Raw genomic sequence first — 23,689 nt, forward strand, 5'->3', positions numbered from 1 at the left:
CGCCAAGCCCCCTCCCCGTTGTTCAGGTCTATCCAAACGTTGGATAAGAAAATTATGTGGGAGGGCTATGGCTAGATCGGGATTACACCAAGGCTTTAGCCATGTTTCTGTGACCAAAAGCCAGTCCAGATGAGAATCGACAATAAGGTCATAGATATTCTGGGCATTCTAAAGTAGAGATCGTGCATTGATTAATCCACCCCGTATAGTGAGGGAATCCAAAGATGTTTCCATAGGAAGCTCCGGAGTTAATATCATGCGACATTGGGTACAACAAACGGGGCCATGCCAATTCTGGGGGAGTAGGACATTTTTGCAATGGTCTCGGGGCCCATTATAGGACAGCAAGAATTCTCTTGACATACCTGATACGAAAATGAAGGGAAGTGACGAAGGTCGCACAGAGCCTCCCGCCTCACACTCCTCCTTAGCGCTGACGGGCGCGGACGGGCAGACTCTGGCGCGAGTCAGGCGCGCCCGCTGCGCGTCACCGCTGCGCGGGAGGGGTGAGGATTAAATAGAGGCTCACCTGAGGCTCACCTGATCTACTGGCTGAGCACTAGAGCGCTCAGGCGAATGGCACACAGGAGGTCCCGGTCCCACCCAAGATGGCGGCAAGACGCCACGAGTAGCCGGTAGACACACGCTTTACTCCGCTCTAAGAAGCGGTGGGGGCACAATTATGATGCAAGTATGTGGGCGCAATAATGAGTATTAAAATCAGGGGCTAAGAAATTAAATTAACAAAGATCGAAAAATCGGTATTTTTAAAATCGTGCTGCAAGCCCTGTTACACGCCGACAGTAATGCGCGATGGAATGCTAATGCTGCCTTTCCTGCACTCCACACCACTCGTTTTTCTCGGCACCATTATATGTCACTGCACTCTTTTCCGCTGCACCACTGTACACTGCTGAACACTGCTGCACCAGTCTACCCTATTTTCCATCACTGCTCTCTACAACACTCTGATCAACTGCACTCTACTCGGCACCACTGCACTTTAAGCCACTCTACGCCACTACACTATACCCCACTGCTCTTTATGCCACTCTACTCTAAGCCACTGCATTCTACATCACTGCACTTTACGCCACTCCACTCTTCTCTGTACCACTCTACACCACTGCACTCTACACTACTACACTCTATGCGCTGCATAACTCTATGACTCTGCACCACTCTACCCTGCACCCCTCTACTCCACTGCATTCTACGCCACTCTACTATGCACCAATCTACTCTATGCCACTGCACTCTCTGCCAGTCCACTCTTCTCTGCACCATTCTACTCTATGCCACTCTACTCTGTACCACTATATGCCACTGCACTACTCTCTGCACCGCACTCTACTCTGCACCACTGCACATTACACCACTCTACTGTGCAGCACGCAACTCCACTTTACTCTAGTCTGCATCACTGCACTCTACGCTACTCTAATTGACTCTATGCCACTGCACTTAATGCAACACCTCTCTACGATGTACCACTCTACCCTACTGCACTCTACACCACTGCACCACTCTACACAGAGGCATTCTACTTTGCAGAACTCTACACCCCTCTATTCCACGCCACAGCTCCATATGCCACTCTACTCTTCTCTGCACCACTCTACTGCACTGCACTATACACCATTCTGCGCCACTCTACCCTATGCCACTGCATTCTATGCCACTCTGCTCTTCAATGCACCACTCCATGCGACTGCTCACCACGCCTCTGATCTCCACACCACTATGCTCTTCTCTTCGTCACTCTATGCTGTTGCACTCTACACCACTGCACTCTACACTGGTGTACCACTCTATGTTTCTACACCACTCTATTCTGCGCCCCTCTATGCCACCGCACTCTACAACAATCTACTCTGCGCCTCTCTATTCTATTCCACTGCACTCTATGCCAGACCACTCTTCTCTACACCACTCTAGTCTATGCTACTGCACTTCACACCACTCTACTCTGCACCACCCTATGCCACTGCACTCTACTCTGCACCATTCCACTCTATGCCACTCTACTGTGCACCACTCTACTCCACTGCACTCTAGTCAGCACCACTGCGCTCTACGACACGCTAATCATCTCTGCACCACTGAATTCTATGCTGCACCACTCTGCACTGGGCGACTGCACTCTATGCCAGTCTACTCTGCATTATTCTACTCTTCGCCACTGGACCCTAAGCCAATGCACTCTACTCCTTGCGACTGTACTCTACACCAGTGCACTCTGCACCGCTGTACTCTATGTCACTCTACTCTGGGCCACTACTCTGTACCACAGTACTCTATGCCACTGTACTGTACTGTACACCACTCTAACCCAGTGCAGTAAACGTCACTCTACTCTGCACCACTGCACTCTATGTCATTCCATTCTATGGCACTCCACACAGTGCCACTCTACCCCACTCCACACAGTGCCACTATACACCCCTCTACTCCACTCCAAGCCACTCAACGCCAATCCACACCAGTCTACGCCATGCCACTCCATTGTAGTCAACTCCACTACAGTCTATGCCACTCTACTCTACGTCAGTCCACTCTACTTTATGCCAGTCCACTCCACTCTACTCCATCCCACTCCTCTACTTCACTCCACCCTTCTGTACAACATGGCGAAAAGACACTGGCAAAGCCAATAGCTTTCGTGTAGGTGAAATATATTGTCTTTGCCAATGCTGGTTTACTGTAGAGAAGGCTATTCAGCGGACAATTGCTACCGAGCTGCATGCATGCGTGCAGATGACAGACATGTTGAAATTGCTTTTCTTAGTTTGCAGAAAAAAAACATTCCAGGATGGCCTGTATGCACAGGCACGCCGGTGTGGCCATTGCGTGGAAAACAAACAACTGCACCATAAATAATTCTCACAGAGGAGACCTATTAATGCATTTTAAATGTACCAATCAAGCTTACCCCTCTGTTTTAAAATCGTGTTTTGTGTAACTTAAAGACACAAATACCCCTCATAATGCAGAAAAGATACAAATACATTTACAATAAACTTATTTTTAAAATATTTTTACACATTTCCACACATGGCAATATGCTGCAAGTCTGGATATCAATACAATACAATACAATATGTTTTTATTGTTGAATTAATAAAAATCCTTACAATAAGAAAGGTAAGATTAACCAGGTTACATTATAAAAACAAGAAAATAACAATTTTAAAAAAGAGTTAAAACTAAAGCTATACTCGAAACCCGCCCCCTCTTACAAGATAAGGATTTATAGAGTGGGCTGAGGGTCACTAGCAAAGAGGGTAGGGGCAAAGCAATATGTAAAATGATCATTGGGAGGCCTGTAGCTGCTTTCTAATTTCCATCATAAATTTGAGACCCCGACAGGTCAGGATCAGAGATGAACCTCCCAGCCAGAAAATAACGGCCTGGCGACATGTTCTTATATTCAGGTTGTTCAATATGTCCCGTATAAAGCGTCTTCTAGATACCATAAGGGATGGACATACACAAAACAAATGAACTAGAGATTCAGTATGATATCCGCAGAGTCGACATTTTGGGCAATCATCTTGAGGTTTCCAGGAAGGTAGTAAATCCTTAGATTCATGAAGGCCCATACGGAGGTTGATAAGGTATTTTTTTAAATAGTGGCTAAAATGGGTTGCCAAATAGGCCTGAGGTTGTTGGAGTGAGTAAGAAGAAATGACTGACCAGGCATGACGTCGATGGGACAATGTTTGTTTGTCTTCTAGAACAGACTTCCTTTTGGCAATAGAATTTACTATTTTGCAGAAACTGGCTTGATCAACTTTTTTATTCCATGTAACTGGCAGATCGAAGTCCACAAGATATTTCTCCAAATTAATGGCCCAGGGCTGAGTGGGATCTGTATTGATTGCTTGCCAACAAAGATTATTTAGAGTGTCTGGGTCGGCGGCACGAAGTTTGTGGCAAAATTTAACAAAAGTTGACTTGGCCCTGAAATTTTGATTTTGAAGCCCAAATTCTAATCTCACCTGCGCTGGTGAGGAGCATTTAGGCAGTTTGAATACTTCTTTATAAATTTTGTTTTGTAGAGTATTTAGTAGACCGGCCTCCCCTCCAAGCCATGTTACCAGCCCGTACGATAATGTGGGTAAAACCTGAGCGGCCATTACTTTTAAAAGATGGGTATAATTTGGACCATCCAGTTTTTGCAAGAGACGCCTGTATCCGTAGATTAACGTCTGGGACTTAGCTTTTAACACCGCAGAGTGTTGTTTTTTTTAATTATGTTTGCCGATGGTGACCCCCAGATACCGATAGTGCAGCTGTTCCCCTATTGCAAGGTGGTTACATGTCCAATTGTATTTGATTGATTTTCGCTCTACAAGACGTATTACTTTTGTCTTGTCTCTATTAAGTTCCAGATGTACTTCCTCACAGTAGAGTTGTAGAGCATTTATCAGCCTTTGCAGCCCAATTGGAGTTTGGCTTAAAAGGACAATGTCATCTGCAAACTGAATGATTGGCATTGGGGTATTGCAGTGGTTCGGAGCATGACTTACAACTTGACCAAGTTTTTTCCCTAGATCGGCGAGGTATAAGTTAAATAAGCAAGGAGCCAGGACACAGCCCTGTTTCAGTCCGTCTTTGGTTGGAATTTTTGAAGTGAGACTTGTGCCCTGTCCTTGTTTAACCCTTGCCCAAGTGTCCGTGTAGAGGAGCATTAGTGAGTTGAGAAGGTTTGTTGACAGCCCCCACTTCTTGAGTTTTGCCCAAAGTCTCCCCCTACTAACTCGGTCGAAGGCTGCTCTGATGTCGATAAAGCAGCCGTATAACCGGCTGTTCTTCGTTTTGGCTCTTTCTATCAGGAGTGCTAGGGCTGTGAGATTTGTTGTTGTCCCTGTCCCTTTTCGAAAACCTGTTTGATAACTGGGGATTAGATTGTTATTATCCACCCATTCCTGTATTTCCTCCAGAATGCAGGATGCGTATAGTTTGGCTTCCACGTCTATCAAAGATATTAGACGATAGTTCTGTGGCAGTCTCCTGTCCCCCTTTTTGAAAATGGGGTGGATGATATTACCGTTCCATGATAGAGGCTGCTGCTTACGGGCAAAAACTTGGTTAAACAGGGCAGAGAGCTGGAGGGCCCAAAAATCAGCGTTATATTTAAAAACTGCATTGGGAAGTCCGTTGGGACCTGGTGCCCCTTCTGTTTTAAGTTTGTTAATAAACCTTTTGACTCTATCGCTGGAGAATGAGTCCGACTGTATCGGCAGGTCATTAAGCCTTCCTATATCTCTGTTATTTGTTGAATTTTCTACTGCTCCTTTCAGGTGGATTGAATTTGTGGTGGGATTGGAACAACAATAATTTTCAGGAAGAGATACGTCCATTTTGAAGTAGAGCTTTTTAACATGGTCTTCCCAGCTTTGTTTGCTAACATGGCAATATGAAGTTGCTGGATGAAAAGCAAATTGCTTGGTTAAAGAATCAAAGATGTTTATAGCCTGTGGCAAGTTTCATCCATGACAGAAGAACTTGATCAAAGACGCAAGGCAACAAAAGTCATAAGAGCAACAAACTATTACCTCCCAGAAGGATCATCTGGTGAGAATAAGTGAAGCATAGTCTAGAAAGAAATGTCAGTTCTAGAGAGGTATGACCGCCCTTTGAGAAGCAGTATCTGAACTTTAACTCTTCATCATGTGGGACACAAGGAAATATCACTGAGCTTTGTACCTTACCCTGCGTACAGTACACCGCAGGTGGTTGTGGGAGATAACATGATGGCTACTACTGCTTGAAAACAGCGGCATGCAAAGAGAATGGTACAAAAAATAAAAACTAGAGTGTTGCTAAATAAAAAGAGGGCAAGAAGATATATCATTTGATAAAAGAAACTAAATTGCAAATGACATCCACGGGCAATATAACCAAAACTCTTAAGCAACTGTAATATTTTTATGAAACGAGAAACCAATCAATGGTTAAATGCAACTAGATTAATACAATACCATTGAATGAAACGTATACCAAGTGGATGGCAAATTACTCTAAAATTAATTTTGTGGAAAAGCAGCAAAAAATATATACACTATTGGTATGCATATTAAACAAATATTCACGGGATCTGGTTCTATTTATTGAAGAACTGTCTAGAGTTTTTAAAAAATTTGAGGAAGAAATTGCACAACTAAAGAAGGAATTATCCTAGAAAACACAACCAACTAAATGGGAAAAGATATTAGAATATATTAATGCAAAGTTGGAAAGGTATACCAAAGAGATAAATGAAAGAAAGATGCAAAAAGAGCAGAGTTCTATGTGTGTTAGTGACATGACCATCAACAGGCTAACTTCCTGGGGGTGAGTGTCTGAAAAGTTTCAGCGCACCGTCCATCATCTCCTTGTGTTTGCTTTGTTTGCCCTAAGTTGGCAGGGTATGCCCAGACGTGGGTCCCTTGCTTACTTTGCCACTGGATTCAAGCTAGCCTTGCTGATGAGGGGTGTTACCCTGAAACCGGTCCCAGGTTGCTTGTTTCCGGTTCAGAGAAGACCCGGCTTGGCAGTTCGGGCTGGACTGTTCCCATGAGTCACAGGGTCAAGACTGATTTGCATATAGCTGAGGTGAACTGAGGTGGCGAAGGGAGCTAAAGAACGATGATGGATTCAACCCACATCGGTAACTGGGGATGAGTGTCCGAAAAGTTACAGCGCTCTGTCCATCATCTCCTTGTGCTTGCTTTGTTCACCTTAATGTGGCAGGGTATGCCCAGAGGTAGGTCCCTTGCTCACTTTGCCACTGGATTCAAGCTAGCCTGGCTGATAAGGGGTGTTATCCAAAACCGGTCCCAGGGTGCTTGTTTCCGGTTCAGGGAAGACCTGGCTTGGCAGTTCGGGCTAGACTGTTCCCAGGAGGACCAGGGTCAAGACTGATTTGCATATAGCGGGGTCTGAACTGAGGTGGCGAAGTGAGCTACAGAACGATGATGGATTCAAACCAGATCTGTAACTGGGGGTGAGTGTCTGAAAAGTTTGAGCGCTCCATCCATCATATCCTTGTGTTTGCTTTGTTCGCACTAAGTTGGAAGGGTATGCCCAGATGTGGGTCCCTTGCTCACTTTGCCACTGAATTCAAGCTAACCTGGCTGATGAGGGGTGTTACTCCGAAACCGGTCCCAGGATGCTTGTTTCTGGTCCAGGGAAGACATGGCTTGGCAGTTCGGGCTGGATTGTTCCCATGAGGCATAGGGTCAAAAACTGATTTGCATATAGCTGTGTCTGAACTGGGATGGCGAAGTGAGCTATAGAATGATGATGGATTCAACCCAGATCTGCTAACCTCCCTGAAAGACAGTGTTGGTTGGGCCTGAGCCAAACACGTTAGACGTCAGGTGGGTCTTTATGGAAAGCAAAATAGATGAAGGATGGCGTCAGGCTAGCTGTCAGTGTTTGTGAAAGAATCAGATGGCTGAGCAGGTATCTGTTAGGTGTCAGGCCACATGCTGATGCCTCTAAAGGGTTGGGGCTACAAAAGTACGGACAATTACACCAGAAGTGGAAGGCATGGGCCCTAAAACACTGAATGGGCATTCTCAGAATAATGGAAGGCTAGCTCTGCTGGAAGGCCAAGACGGCTAAGCAAAAGTCAAATACACCTGCACGATTCAGTCACGTAAGGAAACAGAATGGTGCCTCTGATCCGCTAGAGGACCGGGTTGGAGGTAATGACGTGCCATGTGAATACTTGAGGTTGCTGGAAGTGAGGAAGGTATTGAACAAAATCAATCACATGCTAGGCTATAAAACAGGGGGGTCTCTATAAGGCTAAGATGTATGACTCTGCCAGAGGCCTACAAACCTCTTTGGCGTTTCAGGATGCTAAGCGGTAATTAGAAATGTGCTGCCAGTAGGTTATACTCAGATCTCTGCAGGACGCAGCTTCTTGCTGTGCAGTAGATGCAGTGGTACAGTGGGAGGCTTGAGGGTCCCATCAAATCCTGGTTAATCTTGTATTTTATAACTTACACAGTAAGGGGGTGCATACCTTCTTTGCACTAGGGCCCATGAGACAATGGTCTACGCCACAAGATGTCTTAACCTACAAAAACTGTTACATATAGCACATAATATCTGGACATCACTATGTTAGCCCTCTCCCTTTCTTACCTCGGGGTCTCTTCCTCTTCCTCGATGGCGCTTTCTTTCAAAGGATCATACACGCTCAGCTGCACTAGTGACAGGCCGAGGGGTTGTTCTGTGGATACATGTAATAACTTTAATACATACTACATAAACAGTTAAAGGGCAACGACATATTTCAGTGACCAGAACGCGTTAACATGGATTTTAACTTTATCACCCGGAAACAATAATTCTGTACAGAACCGAAAAAACTCGAGAAATTAATTTTCCTTCTATTATTGTCCGCGTCTAAAGAGGCCCTTAGCGGCGCTCTCCGAGCGGCTCTTTAATTATCCCTTTCGCTGTGACTGAGCGCGGCGCTGACATTTACTCAGTGTAAGTAGACGCAATGCCCTGCGCGGCGCCGGAGATAATTAGGGGAGCTACAGTTTCAGGTCCCAGCTGCTCGCTCAGGCGCAGAATTCCGGGAAACGTCACCTCCGCTGCCTCACTTCCTGACTGAGGCTAAGGCCGCGTGCCACGCCAGAAGGAACGTAGTGTTGTCGTGGTGCTGAGAGGCCAAATGATGTGACTGGGTCTTAGAGGCAGAACTGACATTGACTATAAACCCACCGTGTCAGGTAGTCGGGTACCTATCATTCTAATGACAAAGCCTCGAACTATTGATTTTGTGTAATGCGCTGCGTGCATGGCTTACAACTAGTGGCGCTGCGCAGCGGTCGAAGTGCTTAGGAAGGTGTGGAGTCTGTAACCCTAAGTGTGACAGGGCAGGGTCAGGGAATTTTGGGACAAGTTCAAGGACGTGGCTAAAACGAATATAAAGTAATCACGCGCACGCATTAAATACAAAAACCAATGCAAATTAAACTAATCAGTTCTCTATTTTAATTTATGAAACTCCTTTTGGTTAGTGCGACCACTGCAGATGTCTGTCTGTGACCAGAGAGCCACATAATTTAATTCTGGTTGGGGCAGTGGAGATCATTAACTGGTGCAATTTTAGTGACAGAGAAAGCACTGATAATAATTACACAAAACATTGGATTGAACACACAATAAGATAGGCTGCGAAAACGCGCAAACATAGTTAGGTTTAAAATAAAACAAGTGCGTTGAAAATACAGATTTTAGTAATACACAATCAGACTGAAGCTACTGGAATTTTTTTCATAAGCTCTCATTAAAAGCACACAATCCAGAACTCTGCTGGTAACACCCTTACGTTAACTCTTACAAAGAATACATCTTAATCATGAATCTTAAAGTGACTCCATCAATTAAAGCCAGTACTGGCACCCATGCAGCCTTCACATTTGTTGACTAACGAATTACACATGGTTACATTTCTTTCAGGTAGGAAGTATCCTGGCAGGAAGATTTGTTTCTTCTTTAGTCTTCTGGTCCTTCCCTAGGCTCCACAGCAGAGGAAACCCTTTCCCTTTCAGCCAAGGCATTGCAGCTGTCAGTACTAACCATTCAAGGAAGGTTGTGTTTTTTTAAACAAAAGTAGAGGAATTGTTTGTGTTAAATAAAAAAAGGATGAGCGCTTAATTCCCTATACCCGCCCACTTTGACCTTGAGCTCTAAACCACATGCGACTCCTGCAGCCAGTACTGATATTTAATCAATCCGCACATTTTGGGACATATACTCTCACTCTCAAAACAGTAAGTATGAACTCTAAAATTCCTACTTGCACAGTATTATCGACTAAAAAGTCAGATCCGGTTAAAAGTGTCACAGACAACAAAGAGTCACTTAACAGACATTGTATACTATTCTAATGTCAGACTTTGTAACTCATACCTTAGCTTTTGTCATGAAATATGACTGGACAGCGTCAACTTTCACCCTTCGCTAGCTCCACCGTTGTAGTGGGGAGCAGAGCACATTAGAATTCATTTTAAGGAGGGGGTGGGGGGGAGACGTTCAAAAAACACACATATTCTGTTAGTTTCTGCAGCTGTCGCTTCCTATTAAGTAGAAGTCCTCTTTAGTCATGTAATCTGTACCTAAATAGCATAATTATTGCGGGCCTGTATAAACCTCTGTATGTTTACCATGCTTTCCCCATTCTCTGTTTTCTTATGATATATACACTGCTCTGTCGCCCTTGGGACCAGGTAGGTGCTACACAAACACTCTAAATAAACGATATAGTAAATATCAAATAATAACAAATAGAATTACCTCCTTGTAAGCTGGTCTTGTTTTCTCCAATCTTGTACCTCACATGCCAATACTCTATTTAGACCGGAGCCTCACATTTTCTAAAATAGTTTTGTTTCAGCTTTCCCTAAATTAAAATATACTCTGCCTCAACACAAGTTAATGACGTGCTGTAGGTCACCTAGTAGAGTTCACTAACATTGGAGTGGGCCATGGTTGTTAGTATGCAGCAGTTTTAGACAATCTTTTTATTTACATCCTGCTATTACCAGTGTGGTTCTTTTTAGCGCTGTACAGCAGAACAATGCAAAGGTAGCTAATATTCCCAAAAAGCAATAGATCATTTTAAATACAAGCAGAGTTATATTTTAGAAGTGCCAAGCATCTCCACGAGAGTATTCATGTTAATCAGAGACAACTGTTAGATATTGTTAGTGCGGACAAAATATTTGATGAATACCACACTCCACCCTTTGACTATCCGTGACAACCTCCTAGGGTTTACTCACACCTTCCAACATTATCCTCTCTACAGACTACTATTTGCAGCTGAAGTGTTAGGAGATATACAAAAAGTATAAACTACAGAAAATGAACAAGACTTCTAGAACCCTTTTTACTTTCTTCTCTTTTAGACCAATGGGACCTTCGATAATAGGGCAGTGCAATGGGTACCAAAGGCCAGGCCATGGGTAACAACTGTTACCCCTAAGAGATAGCAATTGTTTGCTTCCAGTGAGTAGTTCAAGCCCTTGTCCTGTCACGCACTAATCCCAGATTCCAATCCCTGGGACTTGCAGATTCCAATCTCACCCCAATGAAGGCTTTTCTTCATGCTGCAGTTGGTTTCTAACATTTACTTCTCTATTTTGTTTGACATGTACTTCCCTGCAATTTACTTTGACAGCACCTTTACTTTGTCTGTATTTCGTGAGTTGCACCATCAATTTGTCCAGAATATCAGCAACAAATATTTACTATGAGAGGTTAAAAAATAAGTAAGTTATGACAAATTAATTCATTATAATGTACTTTTGTTTAAGTTAGGGTTAGTATTACTGTCATCAACTAGTTTAATTATATTGAATTTAGTTTAATTATATTGCATTTCAAAACAGATCAATATTATTTTAATTAGAGTTAGTGTTAAAATATATTTAAAAAATAGTACATGCATTTAATGTGTATTTAATAAAATATAGGGTTAGAAGGTTTATAATATTTAATTTAATTTAGGGTTGGGCAAAGAATTTATTCCGTACAATACAAGTTAATAATCAAGATTACGGTAGACTGCCGATGAGCTCCTGAACAGACCCTGTGCACAGTGAATAGCTGGGGCCGCCTATCCCACTCTTAGTCACATCAACTCATGTTTGTTAAATGCAGGTGGTGTGCAGTACTCTTTATTGCTATGCTTCCAGTGTGGCCAGATCAGTGCATTTTGGCTTACAAAAGTCTTGTTTACGATAAGCTTCCATTTAGTTTTAGCCCGTTTTAAACACCATATACGTGCAACTTACATGTGTCCCAGCATCTCCTTATTTACATATTAATATATAAGTTACAGACCTCAAGCCCAAGTGGGCAAACAATTAACTGTGTTCAAGTCCTTTCACCATCTAGTTGTGGCTGATCTAATGAACATCTTCGATCTCTGAAACATGAGACAGGCAGCAGAACCTTAATGAACACATGGAGAAAGGATTACATAAGGAAGGTATGCTCTCTTATAACGGACACTAATGTGGTTATTAAGATATCAGACAAAGGTAGTAGTAATATTGTACTTTGGCCCCAACAGATATATATTGGTGAGGAGGCCTGTGGCTAAATAAATGACCAAGACAGCTATATGACCATCACAAGAACTGAATATGCACTGGTAAAACTGAAATACTTTGTTAAGAGAGTGGTTTGAAGCAGGACCTTTGTCGAAAGATGAGTGCCATCTCTTGAACAATGAACATCCGAAGATTCCAATGTTTTACTTACTCCCTAGACAACACAAGATCCTTCAAACCAGGTCGACACATTATTTCAGCTCAGAGTAGCTTATTTGAAAATACTTCCATTTACATCAACCATTTACTACTCCCCTTGGTTCAGACAATTACACCCTACAAAGATACTTCAAAGTTATCACAAAGGGTTTCCGACATAAAATGTGAACCTAACTTTTTTCCTATGACATTAGATGCTACATCTCTGCAAAAGAGAATAAGACATCAGGATGGTTTTAGTATATGCAGGCATTCCCTTAGATCAAGACCCCCAGATTGTACAGACACACTCAAATTACGTTGAGCATGATGGAAATATTCTTGACTGAAAACATTTTCTTGTATCATGACACACTGTACAGACAACTAAGGGGTACTGTGATGGCTGCCTGCTTTGACATCCCATCTATGTAAATAATGATAGTAGATGGAGGGAGGATCAGGTCTTAGGCAAAGCCAATTATTTGCATTTCTCCTGTAATGTGATATTTTTTGGTTAAAGTACACTGTCACTCTTTTTTATTATATCGTTAGGCAGTGAGGACACTGCAAGTTATTTTGTAGATTCTCTGAATATCAACAATGTGAATATGAGCACTTACACCATGAGTTGTTCAGAATTTTTTTTTTAAATATTAAGGTGGCAAATGTGATTGAAATCTCCCCGTTTAGAAAATCAACAGAAGGTAACAGTGCTCTACATGCAAAAAAATTTCATTTGTCATCCCAGAAATAGAACATACCATATTTTTTTTAAATTGTTCATCATTAGCTTTTTCACATTGATTATACAGAAGTGCTCTCCATGCAGTTGTTAACAAAATTATAACACACTTAACTGACAGAACGTAGTGAATTAGAACATACCATATAGTGAGCTGCTACAAACTAAAAGGAACTGCAATAGCTTAGAGTGTTTTTGCAAGAGCAGGTAATTATAGTTGACTGTTTTAAAGCCAGAGATTATTCAAAACGTTTCTTAGACACGTCAGTTCTTAAGGTCGCTCAAAGAAAAGGGAAACCTTACTTTCTCTGAGAAAAGGAGGAATTGTCAACATTAGGAAGAAAGATGGGGATGGGCAGGTACACACATTTATTGGGCCTGGTTTTCACCCTTCATGTAAGTTCAGAAGAGGGTAACTGTGGAAGATCGAGGGGTTGGGGGGGATTGGGGAGGTGGAAACTAGTATGATACTCACTATCCTCACTCCCAGGTTAGAAGCAGGACCTCTGGAGCAAGAGTGGTAGAGCTGCTATATAAGACTGACATTAACTTTGGCAAGCAAGGCAACATCTCCAGCTTTTGTTCAGTCCGCCACCAGCGATCACATCCCTGCACAATGTTGTTGCTCCCCTTCTTGTGTGCCCATATTCTCTTTCTCCTGTATTTTCTGATTCTTCCTCATCCCTCATTTGTTAATGCTGTATTCTATATTACGAGCATCCATAATATTTGTCTTATGCCTCTACTTTTTTCTGCCTATACAGCTCTGGGCCTGTATCCTAGTGGGACCATGGCTAGTCGCAATATTTTTTTTTTGATGAGTAAGAGATCAGCCATGTTCCATTGATGTGCCCTATATGACTTTGCCAACCTATTTAACAGAGTCTAATAATTTGTTACTCTGCATATTATGTGACGTGAAGATTACCGTGCGCTGATCTTGACACGATCCCCGGCTGCTATTCGTACTATTCTAAACCAGTGTCTCCAGTGTCTTATACCTTCCCTCATTTTCCCCCCAGCCAATAATTCGGTTTGAACAGGTGGATCCTTTGAGGAACTTTAATCTAGTCTCATAACCCTTCAGGAATAAAGAACCAATCCCGTTTAGACCGAACCCAGGTACAGCAGTGAGTAAACTCATGAATGAAATACAAAACATTATGAACTAGCCTTAGGAGACTTTAAAGGTACATTTTGTAATGAGTGTGTTGCTAACACTGAGGCCCAAGATCACTTTTAGAGCAAGATCTATCAAAGACCAATTAGGTACTGGTCACTTCCCCGATATACAGAAGACATTCTGGTTGACATCCAGACCGAATTCAAAGAAGTGCAACACATGTGAGATGTTTAATCTTGGAGTAAACAGGAAGAATTATGCCATATCCCTCTCTAGAAAAAGCTAGGTAGTTTAACAAACCCCTTAACTGCAAAGGTGTGCATGTGATTTATATCCTTACATGCCATGCCCCAAAAATTATGTAGCAATACAATGCTGAACATTGTCAAACATTCACCCCGTCACAGATCTTGGTTAAATCCATTGTTTTGTTGCTCACCATGCCACCCCAGTTTGGACCCAGCCCCATGCAAATCATTCTTGACCTTGCTCTTTATGGGAAAAGTACAGCTAGGTGCAAGGCCAGGTTCGCCCTTGACCAGAAACAAGCATTGTGGGACCGGTTTCGGGGTATCACCCCTCATCTTTTAGGCTAGCTTGAATCCAGTGGCACAGTGAGCACAAGACCCACGCCTGGGCATAACCGTCCCACTTTGTGCGACTATAGCAACACAAAAAGATGATGGATGCAATGCTGAACTTTGTGAAACATTCACACAAGTCACATATTTTAGTTCAATCTATTGTTTTGTTGTTTACCATGCCACCCCAGTTTGGACCCAGTCGTAGGCAAATCAGTTTTGACCTTGCTCCCCATGGGAACATTCCAGCCCTAACTGCCAGACCAGGTCCTCCCTGGACCAGAAACAAGCACCAGGGGACCAGTTTCGGGGAATCAGTTAGGTTTTGATTTTACACACACAAAACCATAAAAATCCAGCAATTATAGTTACGTGAGATAACTATAACTCACGCCCCTGTAATGCACTGCTTATAACCTTACATATTACATCACTCATGACATGATCAGTGAAATCAATGATGACATCACTGATATCTCAAATGACATCACTGATGAGATCACTGATGGCATCATCCAGCAAATTAAACTTCAATATACTTCATAAAATATAATTAACATTGTTTAAAAGTAATAAAAACCACAGGTGACACACATACAGCAGAGAACTTACTGTAACCTTATCAACTACAGCACTCACTTATCGCCTAAGAAAAAGTTGTCAGCAGATAAACCCGTTTCTTCTAAACCACTATTCTAAACATGAATGACCAAAGTAAAACGTCTAACTATATAGGCTAGTCTATTGCAAACCAAAACAACACTATTCGTGAACCTGGAAATAGGTTTTAGTGCAAAGAGCAGATTTACACAAACCACTCCAAAATACAACCAGTTGAGAGGTCTTAGTGGACAGGCCACTGTGTCCCAAAACACTGGTCAAAGTACTCTTCATCCTATACAAAAGTGTGAGCATTGAGGTAAGTCTGTTGTAAAAGTGTACTATACTCAGCCATCCCTATAGAGAAAGGACTTAGCAAACAGATGAATGTATTGCAATCTACTACTACAGTCATTCATCACAAAGGAAAGAGGTCTAAGGAAACTAGTCAGTATGTCCTAAAACAAAACTATACTTAGCCATCACTGTTGAGTAAAGTCTCAATGATCAGCTCCAATTGTTGCAAAGCACTACCATACATATACAGCAGCAGGGGAAGTGACAGTGTAGAGTTTAGTTTACTAAAAAATATTAAACCTGTTTTAAAAACAGGATTCTAGATGAGATGACATATCTTAGAAATAGTATCACTAATTTGTAGTACAGAAAGAAAGTAATTTCATTTATGCAGCACCTTAGTATATATATTAAAGTCTCTAAATGCTTTACAAAACACTCAGTGGAACACAGTCCTCCACACGGTAACAGTGTGCACAGGAGAGCACAGCCAAGAACCCCATGCGAATACTGTTCCTCCACACTGTAACAGACTGCGCAAGGTAGGACAACCTAGAACCCAGTGAGAACTTGGTCTCGCCACACTGTAATCGACTGCACAGTGGAAAAATTCTTTTTTTTTCTCCATTTTTGCAAAAGACTGTATTCTGTCACTGTTGAACTGTTTAGATGGGCTTCCCACAATGCAGTTTAACACTTTGTGAGGGCGCACACGTAGACCTTCGGGTCAATATAAAAAACAAGTATACTTCCATACGAAGAAATATTATGCAGAAATAAACCCACTTTCATATGCATAGCGAGCTTGAGTCAACCCTGCCCGGCTAGCCCGATACAACCAGCCAGCATACGGAGTCTTGCCCCATCAGGTAAATATCAGCTGATTACAGGGGCTGCACTTGTTGAACTGGGCGCATGCTGCAGCTGCAGGAATTTCCCATTCGCAGCCATGTTGACAAGCACAAGGCTACTGTCAGGGAATCAGGGAAGGATTGGGCCATTTTATGTGCAGTGCAAGCTTTGAACCCACAGACACTCACCACTGCAATTAAACACACCCCTTACTGTTTGGCAACCAAAGATCTATTTCATGTAGACCGGAGAGCACGAGGTATTGTACGCACAGTCAGACTCACATCACACATGTACAAAATGCCAACTTCTTCCTGGAAAGGAGGTGCGCACAACCAGCTGCACATCGCTAATGGGGGGTCCCAAAACTTGTTTCCCTCATGTTATGTCTATGGGGATTTTTCATTTTTCAATACAACTACAGCCCATACTGCTTAATGGAACTACACCAAATTTGGCAGAAAGCTAGATGTTGGTCCAGAAAGCATGCTTTTTGGGATGTAGTGTAAATCCGTTCTGTAGTTTCAGAGATATTCATGTTTAAAAAATATAGATATCTTGGGATGCAAGTTCTTGCAGTGGACTCGTGGAGCCTACTAAAATTGAATTGGCTTTCAACACTTCAACCAGGAAGTGTTGGCAGCCATCTTGGCACTCGACTTGAAGCGGAGTCCCAGAAAAAATGTTTTTAAAAAAAAGAAAAGGAGGCAGAGTAGAAACACCCTGATGCCCTAGGCCTCTTGGGGGTTCCCACAGGGTCCCTATAGGGCCACAAAAGCATGTTAGCAGCTCCCTATATGTAAAAGCAATGCCGGCTCCCATAGGAGGCAGGGAGCAGGTAAGGACCGTGGGGGCATTGCGGCTCCCTGCGGTTCCCAACATTGGCAGTGGGTGCCCTAGGTTTGGACCAGGGCACCCACACTACAGGCCGGGCCCCGGGGGATGTGGTCCCCAGGGCCAAACTCAGTCTGGAAGGGGGGCCGCACTCCCCCCTTCCCTTAGTATTTTTCTTAAATAAAAATTGTAAAGGCCAGCTCCGGGGGATGGTGTCCCCGGGGCAGAAAGGACGATAGGTGGGTTGTATATGTGAGTTAGTGGTTGCATTAGTGGCTGTATGGGTGAGTTGATGTGTGAGTGTCTCTATGAATCAGTGAGCAGGTGTGTAAGTGTGGATGATATCCTCATGAAATAATTTGAGATGCCATCAGTAATGTTATTTAAAATGTCATCAGTGATGTCACTGACCATGCCAGTGACCATGTTGTGAGTGATGTATTATGTGAGGTCATAAGCATTGCGGGGGCCTAAGTTACAGTTAGCTCGGCTAACTATAGCTGCTGAATTTCTCTAGTTTTGATCGAGTGAAATGTCAGTCTATCTATAATGTCCCTATAAACGTAGATTTTTCAGTGAAAAAAAATAATATATATATATATCTCAAACAATCCAAGATTCCGCAGACTCTCAGGAAAGAAGGGATCCGTTCTCGTAGGTTTTAACACCAAGGGCCTCATTTATGAAGGCCTTGTGCTGCCAGTGCGTCACTTTTTCCCATTTTAAAAGTGACGCACCGGCGGCGCAAGACCATCATAAATAAGGCCCCAAGTATTTATTCCACAACACGTTTCGATTTCTGACGAAACCTTGTTCACGTGAAACGTGCAAGACACAACCAGTGAAAGAAGTACTCTAGGTGAACACAAACAAAGGACAATGGTAAATCAAAATACCGGCAGACATGTTGGAGTGGTGGATGTCTGAACATGTAAATTATGCAAAATATGCCACGTTAGTGAATGCCTAATCAAGTACAATGTGCTACATAGTTCTGTACACTCATGAATAAAGGTATGTATATACGCAGCTAGTTGGGCAAAATACTCGACTAACAGAAAATCTGGGTTCTAGGTATAGCCCATGGCGCATATAAAACATATATGCATAGATTCATCAAGGTAAAATCCGCTCGCAAAGGGGCAGATTCTCAGAATCTGCCCCTTTGCGGCCGGTATTTTTGCATTTGGGATGCATCATCCCAAATGCAAAAATCGCAAAATTGCGATTACTTGCATTTAAGGAATCTCAAATTGAGATTCCTTAAATGCAATGCATTCAAGTTTAAAAAATAGCGATTTCGCTAATAGGGCTCGCAAATTACCATGAAGTTGAACTTCATGGTAATTTGCAAAAACTTTAAAAAATGCACTAAAGTGCATTTTTCAAAGTTTCATGTTGCGCACACACATGCCCTAAAGGCATGTGTGTGTGCAACATATGTGCACAGATCAATTTCAGGGGTGCAACAGGGTGTCCTTTGGACACCCCTGCACCCTTGAAATCGCATTCTCAATTTGCAATTCGCTAATTGCGATTTGCAAATTGAGAATGTCTTCCCATTCATTCCTATGGGCCTCTAAGCCCATAGGAATGAATGGGGAGGTATTCCTTAATTGCGAGTCGCAATTTACGAGTCGCAATTAAGGAATTTTAAGAAATCGCTATTTTTTTAGTGATTTCTTCATGCATTGCATTTTGCTATTCCTTAATAGCAAATCGTTATTTTTCGCTATTAAGGAATAGCAAAATGGCTTCTTGATACATCTGGGGGATAGAATGCAATAGTGCGATCACTATTAGTAGTGTATAAATACAATGCAAATGAATGTAGTTATCAAAAGGGCCCTTGCCGAGACATGCCCAAGATAGAATGCCCCATAGCTCCCACACACTATGTGAACGGGCGATGTTGAAAACATGCCAGCTTTATTGTTCACTTCGTATGTGAACATGCTGTACGAGAAAACGGACAGGGTTTCAGCCTGTGGGAACAAATAGTACTATCAATATCGGGCAAGTGCCCATGACATACTGAGTGAGAAATGGGAAAGAAACTACCGTAAGACAAATGTCTTCCATCTAAGCAGTCCACAAAAGCAGGATAGCCATGGTAGGTGTCAAGGGGAATCTACATCCTCATGTCCGGATCTCTAAGAAAACGGAACGACAAGTACCCAGATATATATGTGTCCACACAGGCACTTAAATCTTAATCATCAGATACTGGTGCACTCACAGGAGAGTAGCAAAGTGCTTTATTGTGCAAGCCCCAAAAAGCAGGGCGATACAGAATCTGAAATAGAAACATCGGAAGGGGTGCAGACAATACCCTCTACGGAAGATACTGAAAGAACCAATAAACCTACTTATTTTCGGGAATACAAAGTGATCAGGCCATGTCGACAAAGACCAGCCCAAAGAACCCATCCTCCAGAAGGTCAAAGTAAAAAAAACAAGAAGGGGCCAAAAAGGAAGTGGGAGAATTGACTACTCCCAGAGTCACCACAAACAGCAAGGGGAAGTGGGGTAGATGGTAACACCTACGGAGGAGAGAACCATCATTAATCTCTCCAACAGGATTCTCAGTACAGATGAGACCAAGGTGTTGAAATTGGGCTTGACATTCTGTCCCACTGCTAAATTCGATTATACCAAGACTCGGATTGATTTGTTCAAATATGTCTTAAAATTAAAATTGAAAAAAGTTCCCATGTTACATCCGAAAAAGGTATCCCAGGGAGCTGAGATTCCTCCAGATGATTGGGACCTTTTAACTGGGAATGATTTGCAAACCCTAATGACGTTACAAGCTTTGGAAACTCCGCTTGAAGGGCATCAGATTCACCCCCTCTGAAGCACTCTTTCGTAACCGTCTCAAGACGTGGTTATTCTCATCTGCATAGGTAGACTCCCTTTTCCAGCTTACAGTCTCAGCGCCGGGACACCCCCGTTGGGGGTAGCCGTGCGCTCTACAAGCTTCATAAATAAAACATAAATAAATCGTAGATGACGACAATATGGAAACATGTCCAGCCAGAGCAGGGGTCACCCAACAAACGAGTGGGAGAAGTGAGTTAAGGAGAAAATCGTGATTCATCCCCCAGACTTCATATGATGCCATTCACGTGTTCAATGAGGCTGTTATTGCAGATTTTAAAACCCTAAGAAGAAACTGAGAAGAAACTGCAAGGACCGGAAACGGCATAACATTCCACTGAGTCAATGGAAAGCTATACAAGCTCTCAAGAGTGATGATTCCTTGGTGATAAAACCTTCGGATAAAGGAGGGAACATTATATTACTGAACATGGATCAATATCTCAAGGAGGCTATGAGGCAGCTAAATGATACTCAGTGCTATTTACCTATTTCAAGAATGTAATTTGACAAGTGAATAATGACTTTTCACACTTATTTAAAAACATGGAGAAATGATGGCATGCTTGATTTAGACTAATATATCTTTTTATACTGTGAATACCCTATCCTTCCTACTTTTTATCATCTGCAGAAGGTGCATAAAGATCCCCCAGGAAGACCAATTGTTGCCTCTCTGAATAGTCTATTAGAGAACACTTCGAACTATATTGACTCGTTCTTGGCTCCTTTGGTGAAGGACTTGAGTTCATATGTTAGAGATACACAGGATGTTTTGCAATTGATTGAGGGGATCATAAGGGAGGAGGATATGTTATTGATTACCTTAGGTATTACCTGCCTTTATACCTGTATAGATCATGAGCAAGGCATACAGGCTGTGAAAAGGTTCCTGAACAAGAGACCTCTTAAATATCAAAAACATAACATTATTCTTCTTGATATGATGATATTTTAGTCTGGAGAATACTATTTTATATTCTCTGGACAGTTGTTTCGACAACAACAAGGAAGTGCTGTGGGTAGGTGTTTGTGGGCTGGTGGGAGAAGCACGTGGCCTAGGTCAATAATGTGAGATTATGGGCCCGATACATAGATGACCTGTTTATTGTGTGGAAGGGGAGTCAGCATCTGACGGAGCATATGATACTTCCCTCAATCGTAATGAACTGAACACATTAGTGACACCACAGTCTTCTATTTAGATCTAGAGATCTATGTGGAAGATGATAAACTATCCACCAGATTATACAGAAAACCTACGGCAGGCAATTCTATGTTGCACGCAGGCAGTCACCATCCCAGAAGTCTTATCAGAAATATTCCTACGGGGAACTTTTGCGGATAAAATACAATTGTTCCAACAATATTGAATCTCAAAGGGCGAAAAATGAGGCATTTGATCGCTTCAGGACCAGGGGATATACTACTAGCATCTTGTACGAGGCAGCGAAAAGGTTAGAAAAGTGACGAGATTGAAACTTCTAGTAGTAAACAAAACCACTGTTTGTAAATGTAGGAGCACTGGAGAACCAGTGAGGATGAATACCGATTACAGGGAGAGGTCTCAACATCTGGTACAGATTTCTAAGAAGAATTGGCATATCCTTCAAACTGAAAATGTATTAAGAGGTGCTATCATTGCACAACCATTGATAACATACAGAAGAAGTATGTCGATCCGGGACCATCTACTGCATAGTCATCTTCGTACCACTCTCCAAAGAGCTGACAGCCTCACTGGCTTTTTTTCCTGTATGAAGTGTAAGGAGTATAAATTCAGTAGTAAACTCATCAAATTCAGTACTGTAAAATAGGGTCCCAATAAAGTTAAGAGAATCATTAAATTGTTGAACTGTAATTGAGAGTTTACCATATATTGTCTAGAGTGCCCCTGTCATAAGCGTTATACTGTCAGCATGGTACATCAGGCTAAAAAGAGAATTTTAGAGCATAAGCGGGTCATCACAAAAAAGGATCCAAGTTATTTGGTGGCACGTCATTTTGAAATCGCCCACAACAGTAACCGGGACCTCCTCAGATATTATATCATCGGCCTCCAAACTAAGATCCTGTTAGACCTGAATAATGAAGAAGAACTGTGGGTCCATTTAGAATAACTTTTTGTACATCAGTGATTGGGCTATTAATTTGCATACCTTTTTGACTCCTGTTAGCTCCGTGCAGATGTGTTCTTTTGCTCTGGCCATATGTTCTTTTTCTGAAGGTGTCTCCTGTAGGCAAATCTCAGAGGTTTAACTGCCCCATCAGGGCGCTATTTTTGAGCAGAGGCTGGGCCATTTTAAAAATGGACATTTTAAAAATTATTTTCATACATGTGTCTAATATGACTGCTCGCTGTAAAAGTATTATTATGTGTATATATATTTTTTCTATTGCTATGATTGCCCATCCAGGGCTTGATTACGGGACAAAGGGGGACATTTACAATGCATTGATTGGAATTGTCTAATGAATTAGGGGGATATCTATGAGCATAACTCGAATTATGAATTGATATGAAGTCTTTCAAGAGTATCCCCATTCACGATTGGTATAAGCAGATTGCGGTTTACAAGTTAAAGGTAATGAGGTGCACCCCTTGCCCATATTTCTAACGGCGTCAGTGTTCCACCAGTTGCAGGTCCACATTTATTTGCAGCGCAGTACAGAGAGCATGCTGCAATGGGGATCCTGCGCTGTCCCAATCTTTCCTCGCGTGTAATGGCGATGATCTCCGCCTTATTCCATCCGAGCATTGAATTCCGCCAGGCCATTATATTGGGTGGTCAGATGCTTTCGATTTCTTAGTGGTTAGCCTTTTGGCTACTATCAGTCCCAAATCTAGGAATCTCGAGGTAACTTTTGTGACGGAAGTTCTATGGAATTTGTGTAAGAGGTAGGTCGGCCAGTTATGCGATAGCATTTGAACAGTACAAGTTCGCAATAGTGCAGCCACGTCACACCAGTAGGTACCCACTCGGGCGCAGCCTCAGAGCATGTGTATTAAATCAGCCCCCCTGTTCAGTGCGTCTCGGGTACTCTGCATCTATGCGATTGAAGTATTAATTAATTTTTGCAGGTGTGAGATATGCCCTGTGGACGATATAGAGATGTATTTGCCGGAAACGCATATTGCGAGGTCTACATGTCGGGCTCTCAAGCACCCGAGCCCATTCTGTATCTGTTAAATTAGTGTCCTATATAATGTTCCCATTTATGCCGGAGTGGATCTAGGCTAATCGCCGTATGAGTCCTCAGCGAGGCTGCGAACCAGTGTGTCAAATGTGTGCCCGACCCCATGACCTGTAAGTATTGCATGGTGATATGTGTTTGTGGCTCCGCAGTCATGTCTCCCCATTTGGCTGTGAGCGAAGCTACCAGCGTGTGGTGGACTAGAAAGTGTCCAGACGAGAGCCCATCTTCTTCTACTAAGGATGACATACTATGGACATGCTATATAGATGATCTGTTCCTCATTTGGAACGGTAAAAAGGAGGAATTGATG

At 42.5% G+C, this 23,689-nt stretch overlaps 1 protein-coding gene across 1 annotated transcript in view; it reads right to left on the reverse strand.

The window, feature by feature from the left end:
• The window catches only part of LOC147729973 (uncharacterized), a 1,004,770-nt gene that overhangs the window by 462,034 nt on the left and 519,047 nt on the right, over positions 1 to 23,689 (reverse strand). Inside the window, exon 19 of the mRNA XM_086954938.1 lies at positions 8,143 to 8,230. Coding sequence (XP_086811064.1) covers positions 8,143 to 8,230 — 88 coding nt within the window. The remainder of the gene's footprint in view (positions 1 to 8,142; positions 8,231 to 23,689) is intronic.

This window comes from Lissotriton vulgaris, chromosome 2_1 (genome assembly GCF_964263255.1).
Source record: "Lissotriton vulgaris chromosome 2_1, aLisVul1.2, whole genome shotgun sequence".
Classification (NCBI taxonomy): domain Eukaryota; kingdom Metazoa; phylum Chordata; class Amphibia; order Caudata; family Salamandridae; genus Lissotriton; species Lissotriton vulgaris.